The sequence below is a fragment of the Cetorhinus maximus genome, chromosome 21 (assembly GCF_964194155.1).
Source record: "Cetorhinus maximus chromosome 21, sCetMax3.hap1.1, whole genome shotgun sequence".
In the NCBI taxonomy this organism is placed as follows: domain Eukaryota; kingdom Metazoa; phylum Chordata; class Chondrichthyes; order Lamniformes; family Cetorhinidae; genus Cetorhinus; species Cetorhinus maximus.
In genome coordinates, this window is record NC_135899.1 from 16,699,243 (window position 1) to 16,726,377 (window position 27,135).

The following is a 27,135-nucleotide window of genomic DNA, read 5'->3' on the forward strand; positions in this document are numbered from 1 at the left end:
ACATTATTTCTGAATTTAGTGCACACATCTCGTAATAAATACAAATTGTAAAACCATTGTGATAGAGCGAACAAGTCTCCAGTGTGGATGTGGTCCGCCCGGCACACATCATCTGCCTTGTCATAACACCGACCCCTTGGGAACAGTGTAAAACTACTCCAGTCTGAAAAATAACCATTCACCATACCTGTTTCTGCTGCTGAGGCAAATTCATATTCACACTTTCACTGCCCATTTTATCCCACGGGCTTCAAATTTATGATGTTAGCCTATTATGTGATTTCTTTCAAATGCCTTTTTGGAAGTCTAGAAATAGCACATTAGCCATGTTACCCTATCAATCATACCTGTTACGGCATTAGAAAACTCAGTCAAATTGGTTCGACACATTTCTTTTGAAAAATCCGGGCTGGCTTTCCTTAAGTACTCCACACAATTGTCTACATGTTTTTTAATTGTGTCCAAGGTTATAACTTCTAAAAGCTTTCCCAGCAGAGAGGTTAAACTGTCTTACCTGGAGCTGCTGGATTTATTGTTGGACCGCTTCTGAACAAGGATGAAACATTTACAATTCTCCAGTCCTCTGGCTCCTCTCCTGTACCTAAGGGGATTGGAAGATTATGGCCAGTGTCTCTGCAGGGAAGTTTAATGGAAAATTTAATAGAGAAGTACAAAATCATGAAAGGTTTTGAGAAAATAGGGAGAAGCTGTTTCCAGTGGCAGAGGGTTCAGCAACCAAAGGATACAGGTGTAAGGTATTGTTTTAAAAATATCCAGAGTGAGATTAATACAGATTTTCCCGCAGCCAGTTATTATCTGGAATGCACTGCCTGCCAGTGTGGTGGAAACAATATTCAAAACTAACTTTCAAAAAAGGGATTGGCAGTGGGGGTAAAGGAACTGGACTGGGACCAGTTGAATAGCTCTATCAAGGTGCCTCTCCAGACAGAGGGGGTTGATTGACCACAGTCTGTGCATTGTGATTTTATGATTTTGCATTGCTTCCCACCTGAAGCAGGCTGGCATTCCCACTGCACATCTCAGGTCCCTATCCACGGTAGTGATGGCTGAAGCACCAGAGTAAACTTCAGGACAATTTACAGGCAACTGTCACTCCATTTACTCCAGCCAGAAGCTCTTCAAATCATCCAGGTGAATTTGGAACTCGGGCTGTAAGGACCCAGACTCTGGAGCAATTTGTAAATAAAACAAATAGCATGTTTAGGTTCTGCTTCTCAGATTTAATGATGAACTGTGTCCTTTTTGAGAAAACTGCTTCTATTCCACTCGTTTTCAGGTTCTTTTGGTTGAAGAACCAATTTACAAATGTAATCATGGAACCCCAATGTAAATTATAATTCTATATAAAAATGATAATATGAACAGGTTACATATACAGAGAGACTTAATAATGTTTTTAATAAAATAGGTAACTACATACTAGTTATTTAAGGACTATTTCACTGACGGGGAAAGTGATGAGACAGAGCAGACAAACCAGAGATAAATGATAACTGTGACTCCGCTTTTTTTTTGCAAAATATACATTGTTCCTAAAATATCTAAAAGAACATTTCAAAATAACCATCACAGAAATTGCAATGATATTCAAATGGTCATGCTGCACTCGGAGATGCGTCAGTACATGAGAAAGACCATCACAAACATTCTAATGCAGCAACTTAACTACTTTTCACGTGGTTAACACTGCCTGTTAATAGCATACATACCCGATCAGTTCACACATCACGTTCAATACAGACAGATTATCAAATCAGTATTCACAACAGTGTCACATCATTTACATGCTCAAACAGTCTCAAAGCACGTTCCTATTTTAATGTAAAACAAACCGGAAACACCCCTCCAATTTTAATACAGAGTACCCACTTGTATGTGACAGTCTGGGCAATATTTACAGGCGTGTACAAACCGAGTCCAGTTTCTCAGTGTTATTGAAACATGGTGAGAGTGTGAAGAAAGTCAAGATGACAGTTTTATCGCGGTTACAGGAAACAAACCAATTAGAGATTAATATAAACAGAAAATGATGGAAATACTCAGCAGGCCAGACAGCATGATAACGGCACTTGCTCACTGTCTGAGCCCAAATTGAAGGCAGACGAGTATCACAGCAGCAGCTGGTCTTCCACCTCCCCTCCTACCGAAAGGAAATATCAGACTCACCGCTGAAAACCATGACAGCCGAAATGTCCATGACCGTGAAGAAGGGAGAGAATTCGGGAGGTTTGGGGGTGGAAATCTTGACAGCTGCTCATGCAGGAATAACACTAACTCCTGGGAATTTATACAAAGCGGGGAGCTTGTCATTTCCCCACTTCACTTCCTCTCCCTCTTGTGCTTTTCTCTCTCTCTCCCACCCTCTGGAGAAATTATTTCTTGGACCCCCCGGGAAAGACTCCCCGGACCCCAGTTTGAGAATCACTGAACTGATTCATCTCAAACAAGCTGATGTCCCACCACCTTCCGCCTGTGGAGCAACATTACAGGTAGGAAGGTCACCGGGTTCCTGCAGTTCACAGCTCATTCTACCCAGTAAGTTCCTCTCCACAATTGAGCTTCTATTTGTTTCTTCTCTCCCCCTCCTTCTTTCCCCCAGCCCTACAGAGGTCCTCGCTGATCTTTCAGTTCCCAGTTCCCACACAGGGTTTATACCCGGAATGTTAACCTGGCTTCTCTCTCCACCTGTGACTGAGACCCACACCCATCAGTTCAAAGCTGGCAGGAGGCAGGGAGCCGGTGTGAAATTATGGGATGGATCTGTTAGTGACCTTGAATCCCGCAGATTGTCAGCGGTACCGAGTTTTTCCCGCCGTCATTCCATCCCGGACTGAAGATGGGAAAGATTCTCCCAGTGAAAGTGTGGGTGAAAGTGTGGAGATGGAACATGTTGTCCGCATTGTAAAATGACACCTGTCCACCCTCATAGTCCAGGAAAACCCCGATCTTCCGGGGATTCACACTCGGGGTGAGGGGGGGTCGGTGAGGGGGAGGTGGCGGCTAAATAACCAAATCCGGGAACCAGCCACGCAAACCAGAATCCGGACTCGGGGATCAGGTCGATTAACTCTTTCCTGTTCACAGACTCTCGGGCCACTCCGAGCCCCCACAGAGTCTCCTCCCCCACCCCCACCTCCCAGTAATGTCTCCCTGATGTGAATCCCTCTGATCCCAGGACACAGACCCGGGGATCAAACCTCTCCGGGGTTTCAGGGAGCCGCTGCCGTTTGTCTCCGAGTCTCACACTGGTCCGGTCCTCAGACAGGATGAGCCGGGGATTCGCTGTGTTCAGATCCAGAGTCAGAGAGGCTGGAGCTGGGGGAAAGTTAAAATAACACAGTCAGTGATTTAGAGAGAGGGGCTGGGGAGGGGGAGAGAGTGTGAGGAAGGAGCCCGGAGAGGGAGAGAGGAAGTGGGAGAGAGAGAGAGAGAGGGAGAGAGGGAGAGAGAGAGGGAGAGGAAGTGGGAGAGAGAGAGAGAGGGAGAGGAAGTGGGAGAGAGAGGGAGAGAGAGAGGGAGAGGAAGCGGGAGAGAGAGAGAGAGGGAGAGAGAGAGAGAGGGCGAGGAAGTGGGAGAGAGAGAGAGAGAGGGAGAGGGAGAGGAAGCGGGAGAGAGAGAGAGAGAGAGAGGTAGAGGAAGTGGGGAGAGAGGGAGAGAAAGTGGGAGAGAGAGAGAGGAAGTGGGAGAGAGAGAGAGAGAGAGGGAGGCGGGGAGAGAAAGAGAGAGAGAGAGGGAGCTGGAAAGAGATGGAGGGGGGTGGAGGTGAAGTTGAGGAGAGAAAAATGGCAGCAGAGGAGGGAGCAGGAACGTGGAGAGGGAGAGTGTGGGTGGACTGATGGAGAGGAAGAGGTGGGAGAGAGTGAGAGCAGGAGGGTTTGAGAACATGGAAGCCGGAGAGAAAGAGAGAGAGGGAGAGAGACCAGCATGACAGAGATTGGGAGAGTGGGTAAGGAAGAGAGGGTGGAGTAAAGAGAGCAGGGGGTTGGCAGGAAGTGTGTGGGGATGTGAGTGTGAGATGAAGGGGTAGAGAGTGCAGGGGGGCAGGGAGAGTGTGATGGTGTGAGAGGCAGAACAAGATGGAGGGGTGGAGAGTGCAGGGGGGCAGGGAGAGTTTAAAGGCGTGAGAGAGAGAGCGAGCAAGAACTGGAGGGTGAACGCAAATCGGGCAGAGTGAAAAAGAGAGAAGGGGAGGGCTTACAAGGGTGGGAGAGAGAATGTGAAGGTCTCAGAGAGAGTGGGAGACTGCTGAGAATGTGAACGAAAGCAGAAAGGGGAGGGGCGAAAGTGTAGAAGAGGAAAGGGAGAGCGTGGGAGGAGGAGAGGGCGTGGGAGAGGTATAGTGGAATGATGAGGAAAGGGGGAAGGAGAGGAAGGAGAGAGAGTGTCTGGGTCGGTGGAAGAGAGGGCGAAATGGGCCTGACAGGGACAATGGGTGGGGAATGGAGGTAGAGGGCGGGAGGGACTGATATTAGATCGAACAGGAGCATTGTTGAGAGGGTGAGTGCATGGCAGGAAGAGGGAGAGTGTGTGTGGAAGGGGAGAGAGAAAGATTGTGGAAAGGGCAGAGGTAATAATGAGAGCAGAAGTTAAAGAGGCAAAGAGAAAGGGAGAGTGGGAGGTGAGTGAGAGAGTGTGGGGACAAGGGGAGTGAGAAAGTGTGGGTGGAGAGAAGGATGGGGGAGAAGAGGGAGAGCGTAAGGAAGGGAGAGCATGAGTGACAGGGAGTGGAAAGAGATAGTGACGCAGGGAGAGAGAGAGTATGAGAGAGGGAAGAGAGATTGTGAGAAGGAGAGCGGGAAGGGGAAAGATAAGGTTTGGGAGAAAGGGGGGAGGAAACAGCAGGCTGGAGAGAAAGAGAGCTGGAGAGACTAGGTGGGGAGTGATACTTCTGCGAAACAGGTATGAAAGTGTCACCACACAGATTGTATACAATCTGATCCTGTAAGGTACCAAAGAAAATTAAATTACAAGAACGCTATGATTAGGAGCAGGGGTAGGCCATTCGGTCCCTCAAGCCTGCTCGACCATTCGACGAGATAATGGCTGATCTGATTGGATATATTCAATGACCCAGCCTCCGCTGCTTACCGGGGAAGAGAATTCCAAACACTAACCACCCTCTGACAGAGAACAAATTCTCCTCATCTCAGTCTTAAATGGGAGACTCCTAATTTTAAAACTGCCCCCTAGTTCCAGATGCCTCTCCAAGGTAAATGTCCTCTTGGCATCCACCTTGTCAAATCCTCTCAGCGTCTTACACGTTTCAGTAATATCACCTCTCATCCTTCTAAACGCCAATGAGTAAAGGTCAAACCTGTTCAACCTTTTATCATAAGATAATCCATTCATCCCAAGAATCAGTCGAGCGAATCTTCTCTGAACTGCGTCTTATGTAACTATCTCATTTCTTAAGTAAGGAGATCAAAATGGTACACAGACTTCAGATGCAGTCTCACTAAGACCCTGTACAGCTGTAGCAACAATTGCATAGTTTAATACTCGATTCCTCTTGCAATAAACATGAATATTCCATTTACCTTCCTAATCACTTGCTGTACCTGCAAAGTAATTTTTGTGATTCATGTACCAGATTGTCCAGATCCCTCTCTACTGTAGAGTTCTGCTGTCTCCCTTGGTACATTGCGAGGCCAGACCCCAAATTTGATACAGTCCCAGGCAAGACCCTCAAATTTGGTTATGATCTGCTTAGTGACCATTAACTTTTTTATGTTAGTTGACCAGATTTGAAATCCAAGTTGCTTGCTAAGAGGATAAATCCATAAGATTCCATGTTTTGAAACAAACAGAAGAATTTTACTAACCAAGAGTCAACAATGCAAACAGATAATATTATCTCTTATATTCTAACATAAAGAATTAACATGAGGTAAACATTAATTAACAGGAAAACTGCGGTCGAACACACCACAAACCACATGGTTAATGACAGACACGAGTAAGGCAAATCACATGAACTTGCTCATAATCTGCCAAAATGTCAATTATCACCATTAAAAACCTCCCGGAATAATGGAGGATCAAAGGACAAATATCAACAAGGAACTGCAACACAATATTATTAGTTAAAAAAAGAGTACAAGAGAAATTAATGGGACTTAAAGTAGATAAATCCCCTGGACCTGATGATCTACATCCCAGAATGTTGAATGAGGTGGCTGTAGAGAAAGTCGGTGCATTGGTGGTCATCTTTCAAAATTTGAAACACTTTGGAATTGTTCCTGCAGATTGGAAGGTGGCAAATGTAACCCCACTATTTAAGAAACGAGGAAGAGAGAAAACAGGGAATTACAGACCTGTTAGCCTAACATCAGTCGTAGGGGCAATGCAAGAGGCTAAAATAAAGGATGTGATAACGGGACGCTTAGAAATAATGGGAAGCTTGGGCAGAATCAACATGGACTTGATGAAAGGGAAATCACGTTTAACAAATCCCTGTTGGAGTTTTTGGAGGATATAACTAGGAGAATAGGGAAGGGGTAACTGGAGGATGTCGTTTATTCAGATTTTCAGAAAGCTTTTGATAAGGTCCCACAACAGAGGTGTGCAAACAAAATCAGAGCAAATGCAATTTGGTGGAATGTACTGGCATGGATTGAGAACTGGTTTATGGGCAGAAAACAAAGAGTAGGAATAAATGGGTCATTTCCAGGTGATCAGGCTGTGACTAGTGGGGTATCGCAAGGATAGGTGCTTGGGCCCCAGATATTCACAATCCATATCAATGATTTGAATGTTGGGATCAAATGTAATATTTCCAGTTTGCAGATGGAAGTGTTAGTTGTGAGCAGGATGCAGAGATGATTGAAGGAGATTTGGAGAGGCTCAGTGAGTGGGCAAAAATGTGGCAGATGGAATTCAAGCTTGAGAAATGTGAGGATATCCACTTTTGTGGGAAAAACCGAAATGTAGGTTATTTCTTAGATGGAGAGAGGCTGGGAAATGTTAAGCATAAAAGGGACTTATGCGTCCATGTTCATGAATCACTGAAAGCCGGTACAGCAAGGAATTTAGAAGGCAAATGCTCTGTTGGCCTTTATTGCAAGATGATTTGGTTACAGGAGTAAAGGTGTCTTACTACAATTATATATAGCCTTGGTGAGACTGCATCTGCACTAATATGTGCAGCTTTGGTCTCCGAGCATGAGGAAAGGTATATTTGCCATAGACTGAGTGTAATGAAGGTTCACAAATAAATTCCTGGAATGGAGGGATTGTGCTGAAGATGCAGAAAATTTGGATTTATTTTAAAGTGCCAGCTAGGACCAGCAACTCGGTTGCCAAAGCATACACAGACAATCACAGCCTTACATGAAAGCTAAAAACTTGTACAAAGGGCTCAGCTGTAAATTTGCAATTAGGAAATGGGAGACACACATGGGCAGGGACTCAGGATGACTCGATCAAGACATGGGGAAGGCCATTTAACACCGTTTGATAGCCCCGAACCACACCCAGTCAGCCCCCGTAAAACTTTTGTCTAGAACAAACGCATATTCTTTGTTGTCTCCCAAAAGGATAATGCCCAGTCTCTGCACTGCAATTACTGTACAAGAACACAATGATCAGATTATTGTTTTGTGGCCTTTGTCTAACTAGCACCATTAAGTTGTAACTGGTAGTAAAAAATATATAAACTGTGCTCATTTGAACTTCGGTGGAGAAGCGCCTGGATTGCCCAGCGTTAGCTGCCCGCATGTGTAATAAAGGAACCACTTGAATATTGCATCTGGACTCCGAGTGTTGAAATTTTGTACCAGAGTATTCCTCGGACCTTTCAGTCCTGTGAGCAAAGATTAAATAGACGGGTCCTTTGCTCTCTGAAGTTTAGAAAAATGAAAGGTGATTTCATTCAAACATACAAAATTCTGACATGACTTGACAGGATAAATGCAGCAAGGATGTTACCCTGATTGCGGTGGTGGGGCGGTCGAGAACTAGGGGACGCAGTTTCAGATTAAGGGGCAGGACATTTAAGACCAAGATGAGGAGGAATATCTTCACTCAGAGGGTGATGAATCTTTGTAACTTTCTGTCCCAGACGACTTTGGAGGCTCAGTCATTGAGTATGCGCAAGACTGAGATGGATAGTTTTCTACATATTAAAAACATCAATGGATACGGGGATAGTGCAGGAAAATGGTGTTGAAGTAGAGAATCAGCCATGATTTCATTGAATGCCAGAATGGCCTGGAAGGGCTGCACGATCTACTCCTGCCAAGAGTTAATCTACTCCAGTATCTTGAAAGGGTTAAACAATTTTAGTTAGAATTGCCTGTTAGTAACAATAAAATATAAGCAGAAAAGCAGAATGGGAGAACAGCAGATGTTTTTCAGACAGAATAAGAAAGGAGACGGGCAAGGCAGGAGAACAAAGAACAAGGCGAGGGAGTGAGTGGCTGTTGAAGTCAGGAGGCACAGACTCCTGCACAGTCAGCAGGAGATGGTGCTCTTGCGAGGATGAGAACAATGTCGAGTGTCTGTATACATGGGAAATAAGTGACAAAAGCCGAAGGCCTCTTTAAGCATGTGATTGTGAATTGACAAGATTAGATTACGAGTCTGTGACTAATTGTGTATAAAAAGATTTCGCTGTAATCTGCACAGCTCGGTCTCGGACTGCCCAATGCTGTCTCTCCCTACGTACGCTTGAATCACTAATGAAAGATCGTGGCCTGTACCTGAGTCTCCTGGTAGTTTGTAGGGCAAACTACAACCTGCTGACCGCAGTTCCACTCCAGCATCTCAACACAGGCACGGTCCCAGCTCCTCAGCTGAGCTGCTGCACCAACTGCAGCTCCCAACTCTTTAAACTCAATACAAATGAACACTAATGGTTGTTCACTGACCTTTGAATTCACCTGTTAACCTGTGATCTCCCAGCAGGGTTCAGCCCCCTTGCCCTGAGACAGGATCTGAATGTATCAACCCTTGGTACATTCTGAACGTTAAATGATACTATCTCCAGACAACAAAAAGGTTATTCCAAAACAAAAACAGAATTACCTGGAAAAACTCAGCAGGTCTGGCAGCATCGGTGGAGAACTTCTCCACCGATGCTGCCAGACCTGCTGAGTTTTTACAGGTAATTCTGTTTTTGTTTTGGATTTCCAGCATCCGCAGTAGCTTTTATCTTTTTGTTTTTAACAAAGGTTATTCCCACAGGTGTGAACTTACAATCGCTCCACACCGAAAATACACAGTCAGAACTCCAACAATATAGTTTTAATCATCCTCTCTATTAAAATAATACATTGCCTTGATATTCTTCCTGCCAAGTGGACAAGTTCATGAATTTGGACATTATAATCCACCCGCTAAGTTAACTATCAATTAATCTATCTAAATCCTTTTGTAGACTCTTCCTGTGCTCTTAACAAGTTAAATTCCTAATATCTTTGTGTCATGAACAAATTTAACTACCATACATTCGGTCCCTTCATCCAAGTCATTGATATAGATTGTAAATAGTTGAGTTCCCAGCGCTCATCCCTGTGTCACTCCACAAGTTACAACTCAGCAACCCAAACACAGGAGCAGGATTGGGAGAGAGAGAGAAAAAAAAACGTGTTAATAGAGAGAGGGGAGAGGGAGGGGGAGGGGAGGGAGAAAGGGTGATGAAGGAGTGAGAGATTGGGAGGAGTGGGGGTGTGGTCAGTGAGTGAACAGAGTGGAGCTAGAGTTAGCTGGAGGGGACAGTGACAATGATGGAAGGGGAGGGCTGAGATGGTGGAAGGGGGAGGGGAGAGAGGTTGGGAGGTGGAGCGGAGTGGGAGCAAGGGAGAGGGAGAGGAGAAAGAAAGCTGGAGGGAAAAGAGGGGGGATTGCGAGGGACAGTGTGCGGGACAGGGAGGACAGGGAAAGTATGGGACCAAGATGAGGGAAGAAGTGCGGAATGGGGAGGGAAGACTGACTGGAGGGAAGTGAGTGAGAGAGGGGATGGATGGGGAGTGGAGTATGTGTAGGAATGGGCAGAGGGAGAGAACAGAGGCCACGGGAAGGGAGGTGGAGGGGAGCAGGGGACCAGGAAAGTGAGATGAGAGAGAAAGAAGGTGAGGAAGGAGGGTTGTGAGGAAAATCTGCAGGGGGGGAGGCAGAGGGAGCATGGGAGCAAGAAATCGAGGAAGGGAGGACTGGGGGGGAAGAGGGAGTGAGTGGCGAGTATAGAGAGTGGAGGAGGGGAGAGAGCAGAGACGCGGGAAGAGCAAGTGCAGATTTGGGTGGGTGATATTGGGGAGACAGTGTGTAAGGGAGCGTAGAGTGTGAAGGGGCCAGGCAGCAGTGGGAGGGATGTGGGCATTGTGTCATCCAGCGTGGACAGGAGCATTGAGGAGCTGAGAATAACACTGCTGCCTCCCCCATCTCCATATTGTAAACAGGAAAATAAATGTGCTCAGCTTTTCACTGTCGCCGACATCCATGTCCAGGAAACCCAAGGCTCAGGGCTTGAGTCTCAGGACATCTCATTTTTTGGACAGAGTCCAAAACAGCACCAACATTAGCAGATGGATGGCGCCTAACGTCTGTTTTCGGGACTGCCCTAGTCCCTTAAAAACATCCCAGCCCAATTATGAGTTGGACTAGATAACGGAATCTTATAGTGCAGAAGGAGGCCATTCAGGCCATCGTACTTGTGCAGGCTGTCCAATTTAATCTTCTAGTCCAGCTTTTTGCCCGGATCCCTGCATATTAGTCCATTTGAGAACATGTTCAATTCATTTTTGAAAGTTCCTATGAAATCCACATTTTCAGACAATGAATTGCAGATCATGAACATAGTCTGTGAGATTTCATTTTTGCTCATTACCCCTCTAATTCTTTTGGTGATTATTTTAAATCTTAGCCTTTAGTTACAGACACACTTACCAGAGTAAACAGATTCTCTTAATCTGCTCAATAAAGCCCCCATAATTCAAATTCCTGCATTAAATCTCCCTTTAAACTTCGCTGTTATAGGGAGAGCATTACCAGCTTATCCAACTACCCTGTAAACTGAAGACCCTCATCAGTGCTATTGTGCTGGTAAGACCCCCCTGTACCCTCTACAAGGACTTGACATCTTTCTTAAAGTGTGGTGTCCAGAAATGCAGAAATTACTCCTCTAAAGGCATATTTGACGTGCTCATTGGTGCAAACACTGCACCTGAAACTGCTCCTTTCTATACCCGTGCACTTGCACATGAGGGACAAGTTCACTATCCAGATTTTCTCATCCAGAAGGCGATCAAGAGTCAACAGCAGATGCCCCAAGGTGACATGGAGACACAGGGGGAGGGGGTGAAATTTGTTATGGACGGTTGTGTGACTTGGACAACACTGAAGTAGCAGCTCGGAACACATTCCTCTCAATATCTGTTTCCATTAACTCCGATGGAGATTGATATTGAGCACGATGTAAGCTGGGTTACTGATTTACTGTCTGATTTTCACATATTGCATTACCATCCAAACAAGGTTTACTCTTTCTGAAACTCCTTTTGAACTGTTTAAAAATAAAGACAGTTTTAACTAGGCACACAGAAATTTCAGGACATGTCATTGATGTGGTGGCTCACCAACAGGCACTCCATCTACAGCAACTTTCATAGACAATGGCCTCTCTGGATATGTGTGAATAGCTTTCTTACTGCCTTATCAAGATACAGATATTACATCCATAGCTGTCATACACCTGGAGATATCCCCTGCTGAGAGCAGGAAATGACCACATGCAAGTGGAGGGATTGATAAGGCATGAAACACAATTGGATGACCCGAATCAAAGTATTAACTTATATATCAAGGGACCAGGGTCAGAAAGGGATATAAAGCCACAGCCACAGGGACAGCCAGGAAAGCATGACGTGGTCAGTCACAGGAAGTCGTGCAGGAGAAGTCATTCAGCAGACTGACCACGTGGGAATGGGCTCCGACAAGCGGATCTCACTGAACAACTGGTGTTGGAAGTGTATATTATTGCATGGTTGGTTAATAAAGGTTTTGAGGGGTTGTTTAGGTTGGGCCTGTACTCATCAGATCTCAGGGTCGGGAGGGCATGTGGAGGTGGATCAGAATAATGCCCAGTGGAACGAAGGGAGGTTCAAGCATGACAGAGGGGAGTGGAAAGCTGATATTGGGTGGGTTAATGTGATGGGGGGAAGTTGATGGGTGGCAGGGGGAAGGGTAGAAGTTGGCGGATGAAGTTTGGAAGGTGACACACACCATTCTTCAAATCTGACGTTGACCACGCAGTTAGTCAGTAAGTAAGATGCCTCGAAGTGGGAGCAAGGTCTTTTTGGTGGGTGGTGCTCAAGGTCAGCACAAATGGCCGACTAAAGGGACACCCTAATAATTATGAGGTAACTGGATGTCATCCATGCTCAGTCGTGTTCTCCCCTCTATGGTGAAGCCCACACGTCAGCAGGTTTATGCCCATCTCATCACATCGAGATCCCAACAAGGTATGGAGCTTCCTTTCATTCTGTCCATTCGCCATCAGCTGCAGTCAGAGGCAGGGATGAATGGAGAGAGAGAGGTGGAAGCCTCCAAGGAGCACGGGTGGTGGCCAACTCATGACTCCAAAACTCCATCCCCCCAACTGAATGGTCATGCCTGACAAGGGCTCATGTGTTTAGTCTTTCTATGTTACCAAGGCAATGTAGGGTCTCGAGGGTAGTGGAGGGTATTAAAGGAACTATCTCGGTGATTGCCGAGCAGGATTCTCAGGGACAAGGAATACCCCAAGCAAAAATGGCTGATGATGCCAGTTCACCACCCGCAGAGTACTGCTGAGGAGGTACAATGATGGCTATACCCCCACCAGGTCCCTGACTGAGCAGGTGATTGAGCCCCTAAAGATGAGGTTCAGATGTTTGGATGGCTCAGGCAGTGCTTTCCCATACTGAGATTGTCTCAGATCATCATTGTCTGCTGCACCCTGCACAGCCTCGTGATACAAATGGGAGATGTGTTGCCTGAGCGAGACATGGGGAAGCAAGATGTCTGCTCCGATGAGAAGGACAATGAAGGGGATGGGAGGGCCAGGATGTGGCCAAACCACATGCAGAGGCTATAGCTGGAATATGATGTGGTAGACAGGCCCATACCAATCTGATAGTTACCAGATTCCAGGCAGAGTAAGCTTCCGGGACATTTGTTGAACTTTTTGGTTTTCTATCCTTTGGAAACTGGAAGGCCCCAGCACCTTCTTGTTTACTGACCATAGGTTTCTCAAATGTGCCTTTATTTATGAGAGCAGAATTAAATTGCAGTAGTGACATCTTCCCTGCTGTTGGTTTGAGCCTTGCATGTGCTCAACTATAATAAAATGCTGAACCCTGGCGCCAAATGTGCTTATTAGGATCTGCACCATCTCCTGCAACCTCAGGCACCTGTAAGTAGAATTGTGATTTCAGCAATGCACTGACAAAGTCCTGAACACGACAGATTGGAAGGAATGTCAAATCTAAACTTTCCAGAGGTGCACTATCCTGATTGGGCATTCTGAATACACTTGTGTGTCACTGACTGAAAGCTGACACATTGGTCCCAAGTGAAGCCCTAGATGGGTACATTATTAAAGAAGTTGAAGGCAGGGGTGACCTTCAACGCCACCAGCATTGGATTCCCTCCAAGCCCTTGTGGCCGCAGCTCATTGTGGAGAAGCTGGCAGATAGATCCCGGGATATACGAAGGCACCTCCAGCATTGCCTTTCACCCATTTGTAGATAACAGCACCGCCTGTGATACACCTGTGGTCAGGCCAATGGCCGCCATCTTGACTTCCCTGAGGCCGGCTCTTGCTAACCCTGACACCTGCTCTCAAAGGGGAGCCGACCTAGCAGAGAGCTCTTTCAACCATAACCAGACAAGGAGGAGCAACATGAGAACGTTTGACCCCTATAAATCGCTGGTCCATGCATATTGATGAGAGATTATCATGTTCCTGCCACCCCCCGGTCACCACTCACACATCATAATCGCATATCCCTTGACATGTTTATCATGCCAACAAGTTAAGGGGTTACTTTGTAGTCCACTCACTGAGTGCCTCACCTGCAATATGCTTTGCTGAGGTGCAAGGCCACTGACCCTCCAGTCACAGAGACCCCTACGAGTCTGAGTCTCAGATGGACTTTAGCTTTAGTGGAAGACCGTGATCTGTCATTGTGGCACCCACAGCCAAGGAAAACTTCTTTCCTGCATGGACCCTGCACAGGACAGTTAAAGCTGCTGATCATTCACATGGATCTCCGCACAGTCCTCAGCACAGGTCCAATCGACACTCCCTCTCCTCGTGCTCTAAACAAGCAAAGATCCTTCAATGATATCCAATGCACTTTGGTTAGACAGATGGCAGCATGATATCATCGCCATAACAGAAACCTGGGTTATGGAGGGGCAAAAATTGCAGATTACCATCCCTGGATATAGAGTTTTCAGGCAGGGTAGAGAGGGGGATAAAAAAGGTGGGGGTGTAGCATTATCGGTTCAAGAATCAATGACAGCTGAAAGGAGGGATGACATCCAAAATGAAGCATCAAATAAGGCCCTATGGGTGGAGCTCAGAAATAAAAATGGGCAGGCACACTACTAGAAGTGTACTCAGGCCCCCAGATGGTGGAATGGGACAAATATGTAGGCAAATTTCTAAGTGCAAAAACAATAGGACAGCAATATTTGGAGGCTTTAGCTACCCTAATATGAATTGGGATGCAAACAGTGTGAAGGGCACAGAGGGCACAAAATTCTTGAACTGCATTCAAGAGAACTTTCTTAGCCAGCACATAACAAGCCCAACGAGAGGGGGCCTAATTCTAGATTTAGTCTTAGCAAATGAACCTGGGCAAGTGGATGAAGTAGCAGTGGGTGACCATTTTGGAGATACTGACCATAAGACAGTTAGATTTAACACCATTATGGAAAAGGGCAAATAGAAAGCAGGGATAAAAGTTCTAAATTGGGGGGAGACAAATTTTACAAAGCTGAGAGGTTAATTGGTGAAAGTGGACTGGGTAGAGTCATTAGACGGGAAAATGTTGTCAAATCAGTGGGGGTTATTCAAAAGCAAGATTCTATGGGCACAGTGGAGACATGTCCCCATAAAAAGAATGGTGATACTGACAAATCTAGAGCCCCCAGGTTACACAGAAGCAGACAGGTCAAGATGAAGCAAAAAAAGAAGGCTCATGGCAGTCACAAAAAGCAAGTCTAGAGGAGTATAGAAAGTACATGGGTGAAGTAAATATGTAAATTAGGAAAGCAAAGCGAGGATTTGCAAAAATGTTGGCAGGTAAAATCATATAAAACCCTAAGGAGATTTGCCAGTACATTAAGAGCAAAAGAATAATTAAAGGAAGGGTAGGGCCTATCAGAGATGTACATGGTAACCTGTGCGTTGATGCTGAGGATGTGGGCTGGGTTCTCAATGCGTACTTTGTCTCAGTCTTCACTAAAGAGAGGGATGATGCAAACATTCTAGTTCAAGAGGAGTAGTGTGAAATATTAGATAAAATAAGTATAGTGAGAGAGGAAGTAATGGAGGAACTGACATCCTTGAACATGGATGTATAACCAGGACCACATGGATTGTATCTCGGGTTGTTAAAAGAAGCCAGGGAGGAAATAATGGATGCCCTGAGGATTATGTTCCAATCCTCACTAGAGACAGGTGAGGTACCAGATGGTTGGAGGTCTTTGAACATTGTACCATTATTTAAAAAGGTTGTGAGGGATTGGCAAGAAAATGATAGGCTGGTCAGCCTGACTTCAGTTGTGGGTAAATTATTGGAATCAATTCTGAGAGGCAGGATAAAGTGTCACTTAGAAAGGCATTGATTGATCTGGGATAGCTTGCATGGTTTTGTAGGGGAAGATCATGTCTTACTAACTTAATCGAAATTTTTGAGGAACCAACAAGGAGGATTGATGAGGGTAGTGGAGCAGACATTGTCCACATGGATTTTAGTGAGGCATTTGACAAGGTCCCACATGGCAGACTGGTCAGGAAAGTGAGATCACATGGGTCACAGGGAAGGTGGCGAGTTGGATCCAAAATTGGCTCAGCAACAGGAAACAAAATGTCATGGTCAATAAATATTTTTGCAAATGGAAAATAGTTTCCAGTGGTGATTGACAGGGCTCAGTGTTGGAGTCCTTGCTGCTTGTTGCATATATTCATGGTTTGGGCGTAAATGTGGGAAGTATGATTGGGAAATTTGCTGATGAAACAAACATTTTCCCTGTAGTTGGAAGTGAAGAGGGTAGCTGTTATCTCCAGAATTATATCAATGGTTTTGTTGAGTGGAAAAATTGAATTCAATCCAGATAAGTGTGAGTGATGCATTTGAGGTGGGGCTGAGGAAGTGAGAGACGTTGGCGTGCATGCCGCATATCCTGGAAGGTGGCAGTACAAGTTGGTACAGTGGTCTAGAAACCATATGGAATGCTTTTCTTTATTGGATGAGGTATTTAAGTCCAAGGCAAAGACGTTGTGATGGAACTGTATCAGATGCTGGTTACCACAGGGCACAAATTTATAGTGATTGGTAAAAGGATTAGAGGGGAAATGAGGAAAATATTTTGCGCCCAGAGGGTGATGGGCATCTGGAAGTCTTGGCCTGGTTGGTGATTTAGGCTGAAATACTCAACTCATTTGAAAGGTACCTGGATCTGCACCTGAAGTGTTGTATCCTGCACAGCTATGTACCAGGAGCTGGAAATTGGGATTAAAATGAGCGGCTAGTTTCTTTTTTCTTTGGCTGGCGCAGGCACAATGGCCTGAATGGCCTCTTACTGCGCCGTAACTTTTCTATCATTCTATGGTTGCAAACCTTTTATGTGAGGCCTACTGCCACCTTTGATAAAGGAGATAAAGTAGACGAGCACGACACCAAAATCTCCATGTGCGGTCGACAAAGGATTTAGGCAAATGCACAAACATCTCTTTAATATTACACCCAAATCCCTCTTGCAGTCAAGAATAATGTGCAGCCTCTGATTTTCTACTGTTAAGAAGACAGCGTAGAGCTTCAGTCTCTTAGCCTTAAAACTGCATCCGTGCCACTCACATAGCAGATTTAACACTGATTGAGTACTCGTGGCAACCACCACATCTCACATCAGGGCAACAGCTGCAGGAGAAACAATGACCTCGATGATTCATCTTGGTCTCCTTCCAACGTTACCAATGTCATAGATGCCAGTCTTCAGCTGAGGCAACTGATTGCACCTGATCACAAGTAAGGGATGAACTCACTGGATACAGCAAAGGCAATGGACACTAACAACATCCCAGCTGTAGTACTGAAGATTTTAACTCTGAAATTAGTGACACCCATAGCCAAATTGTTCCAGTCGACTGACAACACAGCCATCTGCTCGACAATGTGGGAAATTGCCCAAGTATATACTGCCGACAAAAAGCAGGACAAATGCAATGCGGACAATCAGTGGTCCAACAGCCTACTCTCAATCTTCAGGCAAGTTTTAGAATGTGATGTTGACAATGCCATCATGTGGCACTTACACAGCAATAAAATGCTTATAATCCTCTGTTTGCATTCCACCAGAGCCACTTGAAATCGAATCATTTAGATAAAAATGAAATAAAGATGGGCAGGTGATGTGTTGCAGTTGCAGCAGGTGGGGACCAGAGGCTACCCGTCTGATTCACGGCAAACACATCTGCAGTAAGTGTCTGCAGCTTGAGGAACCTCAGCTCCGAGCTGATCCACTGGAATCCGTGATTTGGACAGTGCAATGCACTGGAGAGGGGTAAAGTTACCAGAACATTTTGTTCCAGGAGGCAGTGACACCCTTAGGTATTCCAATTTGTTCATTGGTCAGGGAAAGGGAAGAAAGTCAGGTTAGAAAGTCCAGCCTTTGCAATTGCCCAACAGATTCAAAGCCCTTGCACCTCATGTGGACGAGAGCATGAATGCAGGGAGAATGAGCAAACTGACTATGGCACAGTGGTGCAGAAAGCTATCCAAATGCAAAAAGGAATGTCATTGTAGTAGGGGACAGGTTAGTTAGGGGGATAGAAACTCTTCACTTCAGTCAAGTGCATGCATTCCAAAGGCTGTGTTGCATGTCCTGTGCCAGAGTCAAAGTAATCCTCTCAGGGCTGGCGAGGAACTTGGAGTGGGAGGAAAAGCATCCAGTTCTTATAGTCCCCGTGGATACTCATATTGATAGGACTGAGAAAGAGGTTCTACTGAGAGAGTATGTGCAGTTAGGCACTAAATTCAAAGGTAATAATCTCTGCCTGAGGCATCAGCTGATTGACATGGAGTGAATACGATCAGAGAATTGGATGTGTGGCTCAAAGATTGGTGTTGGAAAAATGTGTTTCAATTCATGGGGCACTGGCACTAACGCTGGGGAAAAAGTGAGTGAAACTATTAGAATGGCCTTCACTTGAACCACGCTGGAACCAGTGTCCTGGCAAATTGTACAACTAGGTCTGTGGAGAGGACTTTAACCTAAAGGGTGGGGGAGGGGGAGGGGGAGGAATTGTTCATGTGTGGGGAGGTTTTGAACATCCATGAAGGCCCTGCCTTTTCAACCTCACCCCACACCTGAGGTGTGGTGACCTTCAGGTTAAACTCACCACCAGTCATCTATCTCTAATGAGAGCGCAGCCGATGGTCCTCTGGGACAATGTTGACTTTCACTTCACAGTTTTCATTTCCTTACTTAAGGGAGTTATATTTATGTCTTCGAAGCAGTTCAGGGAAGGTTCGCTAGGCTGATTCCTGGATGAAGGAGTTGTCTGATGAAGAAAGGTTGAGACATTTAACCCTATACTCTTGAAATTTAGAAAAATTAGAGGTGATCTTAGTGAAACATATGTGATTCTGAGGGAGCTTGATAGTGTTGATAGTGGGAGGATGATTCCTCTCGTGGGGGTATCTAGAAGCAGTCGACATAGTTTATAAATCAGGCCTCTGTCTCCCTTTTGAGATAGAGATGAGTAGGAATTTCTTCTCTTTGAGGGATGTTAGCCTTTGGAATTCTGTTCCACAGACAGTAATGGAGAAGAGGCTGTTCTATAGACTCAGGGCTGAATTAGACAGAATTTTGAACGACAGTGGAGTTAAGGGCTATAGGGAACAGGGAAAAAGGGCAGTTAAAGCCACAGTTAGATGAGCCATGATCTTATCAAATGGCGGGACAGGTTTAATGGGCCAAGAGGCCTCCTGCTGCTCCTATTTCTTATAATCTTATGATGATCATACGACCACAACCCCTCACTGGAGGAACGTTGGATTTCCTGTTTCCCTCACACCCCTGGAACTTTGGAGCTCATTTATTCCCTTCACAACTGGAATTATAGTTAGGAAAATTAATATAAAAGTTTTACCAGGGTCAATGGAATTGATCATTTCCCTCCAAGCTCTGTACTGTAAAGGTCCTATGAACTTTCCGATAGACAGGGCTGCAACATCTGCTACTGAGAGTTTCGGAGTGTCATCGCTAATCCTGTAAATATCAAAGAATTAATGCTATAAATTCATCCCATTTGAGCATTTTAGACATGATTTAAATGGTGAAGCTACCCCAAAATGCATATCTTTCAGCATTTTTCATGTTAGAACAAATGTGATAGAAAGTGAAATTTCTCTCTATAACTGAGCAAAACATAACTTTGAAACACAAGGGCAGAGGATGGAAAGACTCAGGATTCCTAGCCTCTGACCTGTGCTTATAGCTATTGTATTTATATGGTTAGTCCAGTTCAGTTTGTGCTCAATGGTATCCCTCAGGATGTTGATAGTGGGGGATTCTGTAATGGTAATAGCAAGCGACGGAATATCAAGTGGCGACGGTTAGATTCTCTCATGTTGGCGATAGCCATTGCCTGGCACTTGTGTGGGGAAAATGTTACTTGCCAGTTGTCAGCCCAAGACTGGATATTGTTTAGGTCTTGCTGCATTTGGACATGGAGTGCTTCAGTATCTGAGGAGTAACAAATGGTGCTGAACATAATGCAATCATCAGCGAAAGTCCTCACTTCTGACCACTTATGATGGACGGAAGGTCAATGATGAAGCAGTTGAAGATGGTTGGGCATAAGACAGTGCCCTGAAGAACTCCTACAGTGATTTCCTGGAAATGAGATAATTGACCTCCAACAACCACAACCATCTTCTTTTGAGATAGTTATGACTCGAACCAGTGGAGAGTTTTCCTCCAAATACTATTGACTCCAGTTTTGCTAGGGTTCCTTGATGCCACACTCGGTCAAATGATGTAATGTTCAGTCATTCTCACCTCACCTCTGGAGTTCAGCTCTGCTGTCCATGCTTGAACCAAGATTAAAATGAGGTCAGGAGCTGAGCAACCCTGGCAGAACCCAAACTGAGCATCAGTGAGAAGGTTATTGCTTAGTAAGTGCCACTTGATAGCAATGTTGAAGACCCCTTCCGTCACTTCACTGATGATCGAGAGTAGACCTACGAGGCAGTACTTGGCCAGGTTAGATTTGTCCTGCTTTTTGTGTACATGATATACCTGAGCAATTTTCCACATTGCCGGGTACATGTCAGTTGTACTGGAACAGCTTCGCTAGGGGTGTGATAAGTCCTGGAGCACAAGGCTTTAGTACTATTGCCAGAATATTATCAAGCCCCATGGCCTTTGCAGTATCCAGTGCCTTCAGCCATTTCTTAATATTACGTGGAGTGAATCAAATTGGCTGAAGACAGGCATTGGTGATGCTGCGGACTTCTGGAGAAGGGCGAGGTGGGTCATCCACTGGGTACATCTTGCTGAAGATGGTTGCAAATACTTCAGCCTTAATCGTTTGCACTGATGCGCTGGGCTCCCCATCATTGAGGGTGGGGTATTGGTGGACTCTTCTCCTTACGTTAGTCGATTAATTGTCCACCGCCATGCAACGCTGGATGTAGCAGGACTGCAAAGCTTTGATATGATCCATTGGTTGTGAGATCACTTATCTCTGTCTATCCATTGCTGCTTACACTGTTTGACATGCAAGGAGCCCTGGGTTGTAGCTTCACCATGTTGACACCTCATTTTTAGGCATGCATAGTCCTGCTTCCGGCATGCCCTCTTGCACTCTTATTCAACCAGGGTTAATTCCCTGCCTTGGAGATAATAGTCGAGTGCAGGATATGCTGAGCCATGAGGTCGCAGAGTGTGGTTTAGTAAAATCTGCTGCTGCTGATGGCCAACAGCGCCTCATGGATGCCCGGTTTTGAATGAGGGTATCCTCAATGTGAAGGCAGGAGTTCATCTCCACAAGGACTGTGCGGTGGTCACTCCTACTGCTGCAGTCATAAACAGATGCATGTGCGGTAGGCAGATTGGTGAGGATGAGATCAAGTACGTTTTTATCCTCTTGTTGGTTACCTCATCACCTGCCACATACCCAGTCTAGCAGCTATGTCCTTTGGGACAGAACCAGCTCGGCCAGTAGTGGCGCTTTATGAAAAAATCATTCATGAGATGTAGGTATCGCTGGCTAGGCCAGCATTTACTGCCCATCACTAATTGCCCTTGAAAAGTTGGTGGTGAGCTGCCTTCTTGAACTGCTGCATGCCATGTGGTGTAGGTACAGCCACAGTGCTGTTAGGGAGGGAGTTCCATTAACGAGTCACTCTTGGTGATGGTCATTGAAGTGCCCGATCCAGTGTATATCCTGCACCCTTGCCACTCTCGGTGCTTCTTCCAAGTGGCGTTCAATATGGAAGAGTACTGATTCATCAGCCAAAGAGTATGTGAGGGAGGGGTGGGGGGAGGGTGTTGGCAAACGGGTTGCTACGTGGTCATCATCAGTATGTTTCCTTGCCCATATTTCACCCGATGCCATGAAACTTCATCGGGTTCCGAGTCGATGTTAAGTACTCCCAGGGCAACTCCCTCCAAACTTTATACCACAGTGCTGCCAAATCTGCTGGGTCTGTCTTGTCGGTGTTAAGGATACAGGTCAAGGTTCTATACTGGAATAAAAACAAAACCTGTTCCCACTTAACATGTGACTGTCTTGGTTTGGTCAGGAGCCTTGCAGGGACATGGATGGTCAACACCATGGAAACATGGACGGTGTGGCTCTCTCAGGGTCAGTCGGAAGGCCACAGCCGCACTAACAGCAGTCCGCAGCCTGCAAGTGAGCACTTCAGGACTGCATGGCATCTTGTAATTTAATACAATCATGTGGACCAGTTATAAGAAATCTAATTTAATATCTGCAATAAAACATGTCATAACAATAAAAGACTGGTGCTTAAACCATAAGCAGAGTTATTGTCGCCAGATGAACGGCACTTTAATGTTGCGATTGTAAGTAGAAAAGAAATTCATAACAAAACCTTTCTGAGTTATTTTACCAAATTATGCAGAGTTTCAGCAGAAAACATGTCCTACCTTCTCTTCCGACAAGCTTCCTCCTGAAATAAATGAATCACGAACAGTGAGGAGCACAGTAACAGATTTAGAATCATAGAAAGTTTACGGCGCAGAAAGAGGCCAGTCGGCCCATCCTGTCTGTGCCAGATGAAAAACAAGCCACCCAGCCTCATCGCACTTTGCATCATTTGATCCCCAGCCCTGCAGTTTACAGCACTTCATGCCAATATCCAGACAGCTTTTAAATGAGCTGAGGGTTTCTGCCTCTACTACTCTTACAGGCAGTGAGTTCCAGATCCCATAACCGACTGGGTGTAAAGGTTTTTCATCATCTTCCCTCTCATCTTTCTATGCACTTTAAATCTGTGCCCCCTGGTCACTGACCTCTCTGCTAAGTAAATAGGCCCTTCCCCACCCACTCTATCAGGCCCCTCACAATTCGGTATATCTCAAATCTCCCCTCAGTCTCCTATGTCCCAGGGAGAACAACCCCAGTCTTTCCAATCTTTCCTCATAGCTGCAATTTTCTAGTCCTAGTAACATCCTTGTAAATCTCCTCTGTACCCTCTCTAATTCAATTACTTTTCTGTCATGAGGTAACCAGAACCGCACACATTTCAGGAGGACATAAACAGGGCGGCTGGTGAAATGAGCAGACTCAGAGCATGTTAGATTCAACACGGAAGTGTAAAGTGATGCATTTTGGCAGGAAGGTTGTGGAGAGTCAAATAAACTGGAACTCAACATCAGTCCCGCTCACACAGTGACTCTCACACACCGTACCAGACACACCCACACACACAACATGAACTGGAACTGGATTACAATGGGCGGTCCAGGTGAAAATTAAACTTGGCAACACGGAAATAATCACAAAGCAAGTGTGAAGATCAAGAAAACTGATTCTCAGGAGGTTACAGGTATTCTCGGGAATCTGCAATGTGGAAGCTGATTATTTCGGGGAGACCGCAGAACTGCCACGAAACAGACAGAAATGTGCTTAACTCCGTTTTTATTTATTCAGTAAATTCTATATTTATTCCACAGTTATCAGTTATTTTGTGACTGTGTGAAGTTTCATTGAACTGACCCGCAATATATTCCCTCACCTTTAAAAATATCAACTCGTCCTTTTGCTCCATCTGTTTCTGCAACTTTGAGAGCTTCTCCTCAATAGAATTTAAATTCTCCTCAATCTATCGAAGGTTTTTCTCCATTATTTCTAGAATCCTCTCCTCTTCTTCCCTGAGATCTCTGAGTAGTCGCTGCTCTTTCTCAGTGAGAATCTGATGCATTTTAGTGAACTCGGATGTGATGTGGGTCTGCAGACTGCTCGACTGTTCCTACCAAATGAAATGTGAAACATAATTAATGTCCCGCGATAAAGGGAGCAAAACTGACCGAGATCCCAGAAAACCAGAACAGGGAGACCTTACCATGACTTCGGAAATCTTCCGCTTCTGTTTCTGTTCCGTTTCTAGAACCGCAGATTTCTTCTGTGTGAGAGAATCTAAGGAAGATTTCAGCTGACCCTGGGATTGGGAGAGAAAATCACAGAATTGAAGTGTTAGACCATGAAAATGTGATAAAACTATCAACTTAGAAAATATATCCCCTTTTACCTTGTAGATTTCAACAGCATCTTTAATCGGTAGGAAGTTGTGAGATTTGTGTTCCCGCGAAACTACACAAGTGACACAGATCAATTTCTTGTCAGTTTCACAAAACAGCTTCAGTTCTTCCTGATGTTCCTCACAGTGAAGTTTGCTTTCCGTCTCATTCAGATCCAGCTTTAATTTTCGAACTTTCTCGGCCAGATTCGCTAAGGCCCGATTTGCCCTGAGGTTTCTTTCCGGAAACTCCTCTCTACATTCCGGGCAGGAGTTTATCTCCTTCTTTTCACAACACTGGGTGATACAGGAGCGGCAGAAGTTGTGTCCACACTGCAGTGATACCGGATCAGTGAAGAAATCAAGGCAAATGGAACAAATTGCCTCCTCGGTCAAACTCCGGACCTGTTCTCTGGAAGCCATGTTCACACTCAGCACTTCCTGATTCAAACCGCTTTCAGTTTCGATGTTGCTGCCGCACACCCTCAGTACAGCTATTTTCTTATAACGTTCACTTCGATCCTCAGGGAATTATTATTCCATCGTAGTCTATGTCCTCGCGACTTCCACACAGGACAGTAAAAATAACACGCCCAGTCTAAAGGGGGAAAAGCAGAGTTGAAGCACGGAGGGGAATAATTGAAACCTGTCGAGGGCGGGTTGGGCTCCAGGGAATGTTGACAGTGGAGAGAAAGAGAGAGAGAGAGGGAGGGAGAGAGGAGGGGGAGATCGGTGGGATCGAGATTCTATTGCACTTTTCTCCTGTGTGAACTCGCTGCCGATTACAAACCCTCTGGTGAAACAAGGTGTGAGATCCAGATCCTTAAAATGCGTTCCTGATTGCAGTCGCTCACACTAAGGCAAAAAGTACCATAACTTCAAGAAAGCATTTCGAGAGATAGATTCAGAGAATTTAGAGGGTTCGTCCTGTCAAGTTACTTTATATTTAATTAAAGAAAATCTTGTGTTTTAATAGCGCCTTTGGCAGCCGCTGGACGTCCCAACGCGCTTTGAAGCAGAGGAAGTACTTTAGAAGGGGAGTCACTGGTGTCACGTTGGAAAATACATCAGTCAACATGAGAACAAGTCTGAGTTCTGTACCGAAGCATCTGGAATGAGACGCGATCCCACCACTTTCTGATTCAGAGGTAAATAAGCTACCAACGAGCCACAGCTGACAGATGGCACTAAAATTAGATATTTTTCACTTGTTTCCGCAATGTTTCTATGCAGGAGTGTGGAGAGATGAAGCAGCGGATTTACTGGCGAGGGGGTCTCCTCCCAGGTAACTCTGTAGCACAGACCTCTGTGCTTCATGGATCCTTCCCAGGGACACTTCAACTGATGCAGGAAAGCTTTGGGGTGACTTATTTCCCCCAATATTAGGAAGAATTTGTCCATCTGGCGATTGGTCACAATGTGGAACTCGCTGCCACATGATGTGGCTGAGGTCGAGAGCATTAATGCATTGAAAAGGAGGCTTGAAATATGTTTTTATGCAGAATGTATTTGGAGTTTCTTTGTAACTGCTTGAGAAAATAAGATTTAGTTTCGGAAATAGAAAAAAAAATCCAGAGATATTCAAACTCCGCCTCGGGGATTTTGAGCTCTGTGCATTCATGTCTAAGGCAGTGCTGCCCTCCCAGTCCCTGATAAAGAGGAAGGACATCACAGGCTGTGGGGGCAGGGCTGTGGGACAGGCCAATGGAAAATGGGTGGGGATAAAACGGCATCCTATTGGGGTTAAACTTGAAGAGCTTCCCCCGACACTTGTGCTCCGGCAGAAAGGAAAACCACAGGCTATTGAAGTTTTGAGATACATCAGGATTATAAACAGATAATTCAGTAAAGTTGGAAAAATATAGGGCAGAATTTAGCCCTCGATGGGCGAGCGGGACCCGTCCCCAACTCGCCGACGGAAAAATTCTGGCCAAAGAGTTAAGGCGGCAGAGGGGAAGTCGATTGGAGAAAATGTCGATTGGAGAAAAAAAATGTCTTGTTTTATTGCAGAGATATTGTCTGATATTCTAGCGCAAAATGTTTCATACATTTGACAGTATTGAACATTGGATTTTAATGTCACTGTCTGGGTGCTGAACAGCTCCTGTGTGGGGCACAGAAATGACAATCTGGCCTGGGGGACATGAACACCCCTTACACAGCCCACCGGAATTTACTGACATTCATTTCAATGGAGGGAAAACCTGGGAAGTTCCTGTCATTGGAAACATTCCTCCCCACCGGTCGGAATTCGACTCGATTTTGGAAAATACTCTCACCCATCATCAACATGAGGAGAGTTCTGTCATCATCGTTAAAATTTCACCGAGGCCATTGAGGAGTGAAATCTCGAAGCAACTTTTTACCTCCAAGTGTCGGAGAAATGTGGAATTGTCTCTCCTTTAAGGGGGAATACTAGGAATAATGTAATTTTCCAGGGTATCAAAACATACGGAGCTGAGGCGGATAAATGGAGTTGAGGGACATGTCAGTCATATCTAATCGAAAGGTGGAAGGGATTCAGGCGGCTGAACGTTCCAATCCTTTTCCTGTCCCCCTCCGACAGTCTGAGACCTTCCAATGAGATATTCAACTAAGGCCTCAAGTGGGAGTTTCAGATCCCACGGTAAAGTGGAGCAGGGGAATTCTCCCGGTGTCCTGGACAACATTCCTCCCTCAACCAACACCACCAAGGACAGATTAACCCGTAATTCATCTAATTTCCTTTCTGCAGGGTCGTGCTGGGTGTAATATGACTCATTCATTTCTCTGAAAAACGGCGGTTACTGCACTTGCGAGTAATGAATTTCGGGTGCAGTCAGTTTCTGGGATGGGTTCAGACTCTATGTGAACGTCTCTTTTATTCATACAAAGTGCATCACTGCCACCTGCTGACAGAATATCAGTTCCGAAGAAGAGCCTAATAAACAAAGAAACATAGAAACTAGGAGCAGGTGTAGGCCATTCGACCCTTCGAGCCTGCTCCGCCATTTATTATGATCATGGCTGATCATCCAACTCAATAGCCTGCTCCCGCTTTCTCCCCATGCCCTTGGATCCCTTTCGGGTATTGAGCTATATCTTACTCCTTCTAGAAAACATACAATGTTTTGGCCTCAACTGCTTTCTGTGG

General features: G+C 45.4%; 1 protein-coding gene across 1 annotated transcript in view; it reads right to left on the bottom strand.

The window, feature by feature from the left end:
* The window catches only part of LOC144695530 (E3 ubiquitin-protein ligase TRIM69-like), a 92,600-nt gene extending 68,156 nt beyond the window's left edge, over window positions 1–24,444 (bottom strand). Inside the window, 6 exon segments of the mRNA XM_078566406.1 lie at window positions 3,057–3,336; window positions 19,385–19,503; window positions 22,411–22,433; window positions 23,502–23,735; window positions 23,829–23,924; window positions 24,015–24,444. Coding sequence (XP_078422532.1) covers window positions 3,057–3,336; window positions 19,385–19,503; window positions 22,411–22,433; window positions 23,502–23,735; window positions 23,829–23,924; window positions 24,015–24,425 — 1,163 coding nt within the window. The 5' untranslated portion in view covers window positions 24,426–24,444.
* Window positions 24,445–27,135: the final 2,691 nt, after the last annotated feature.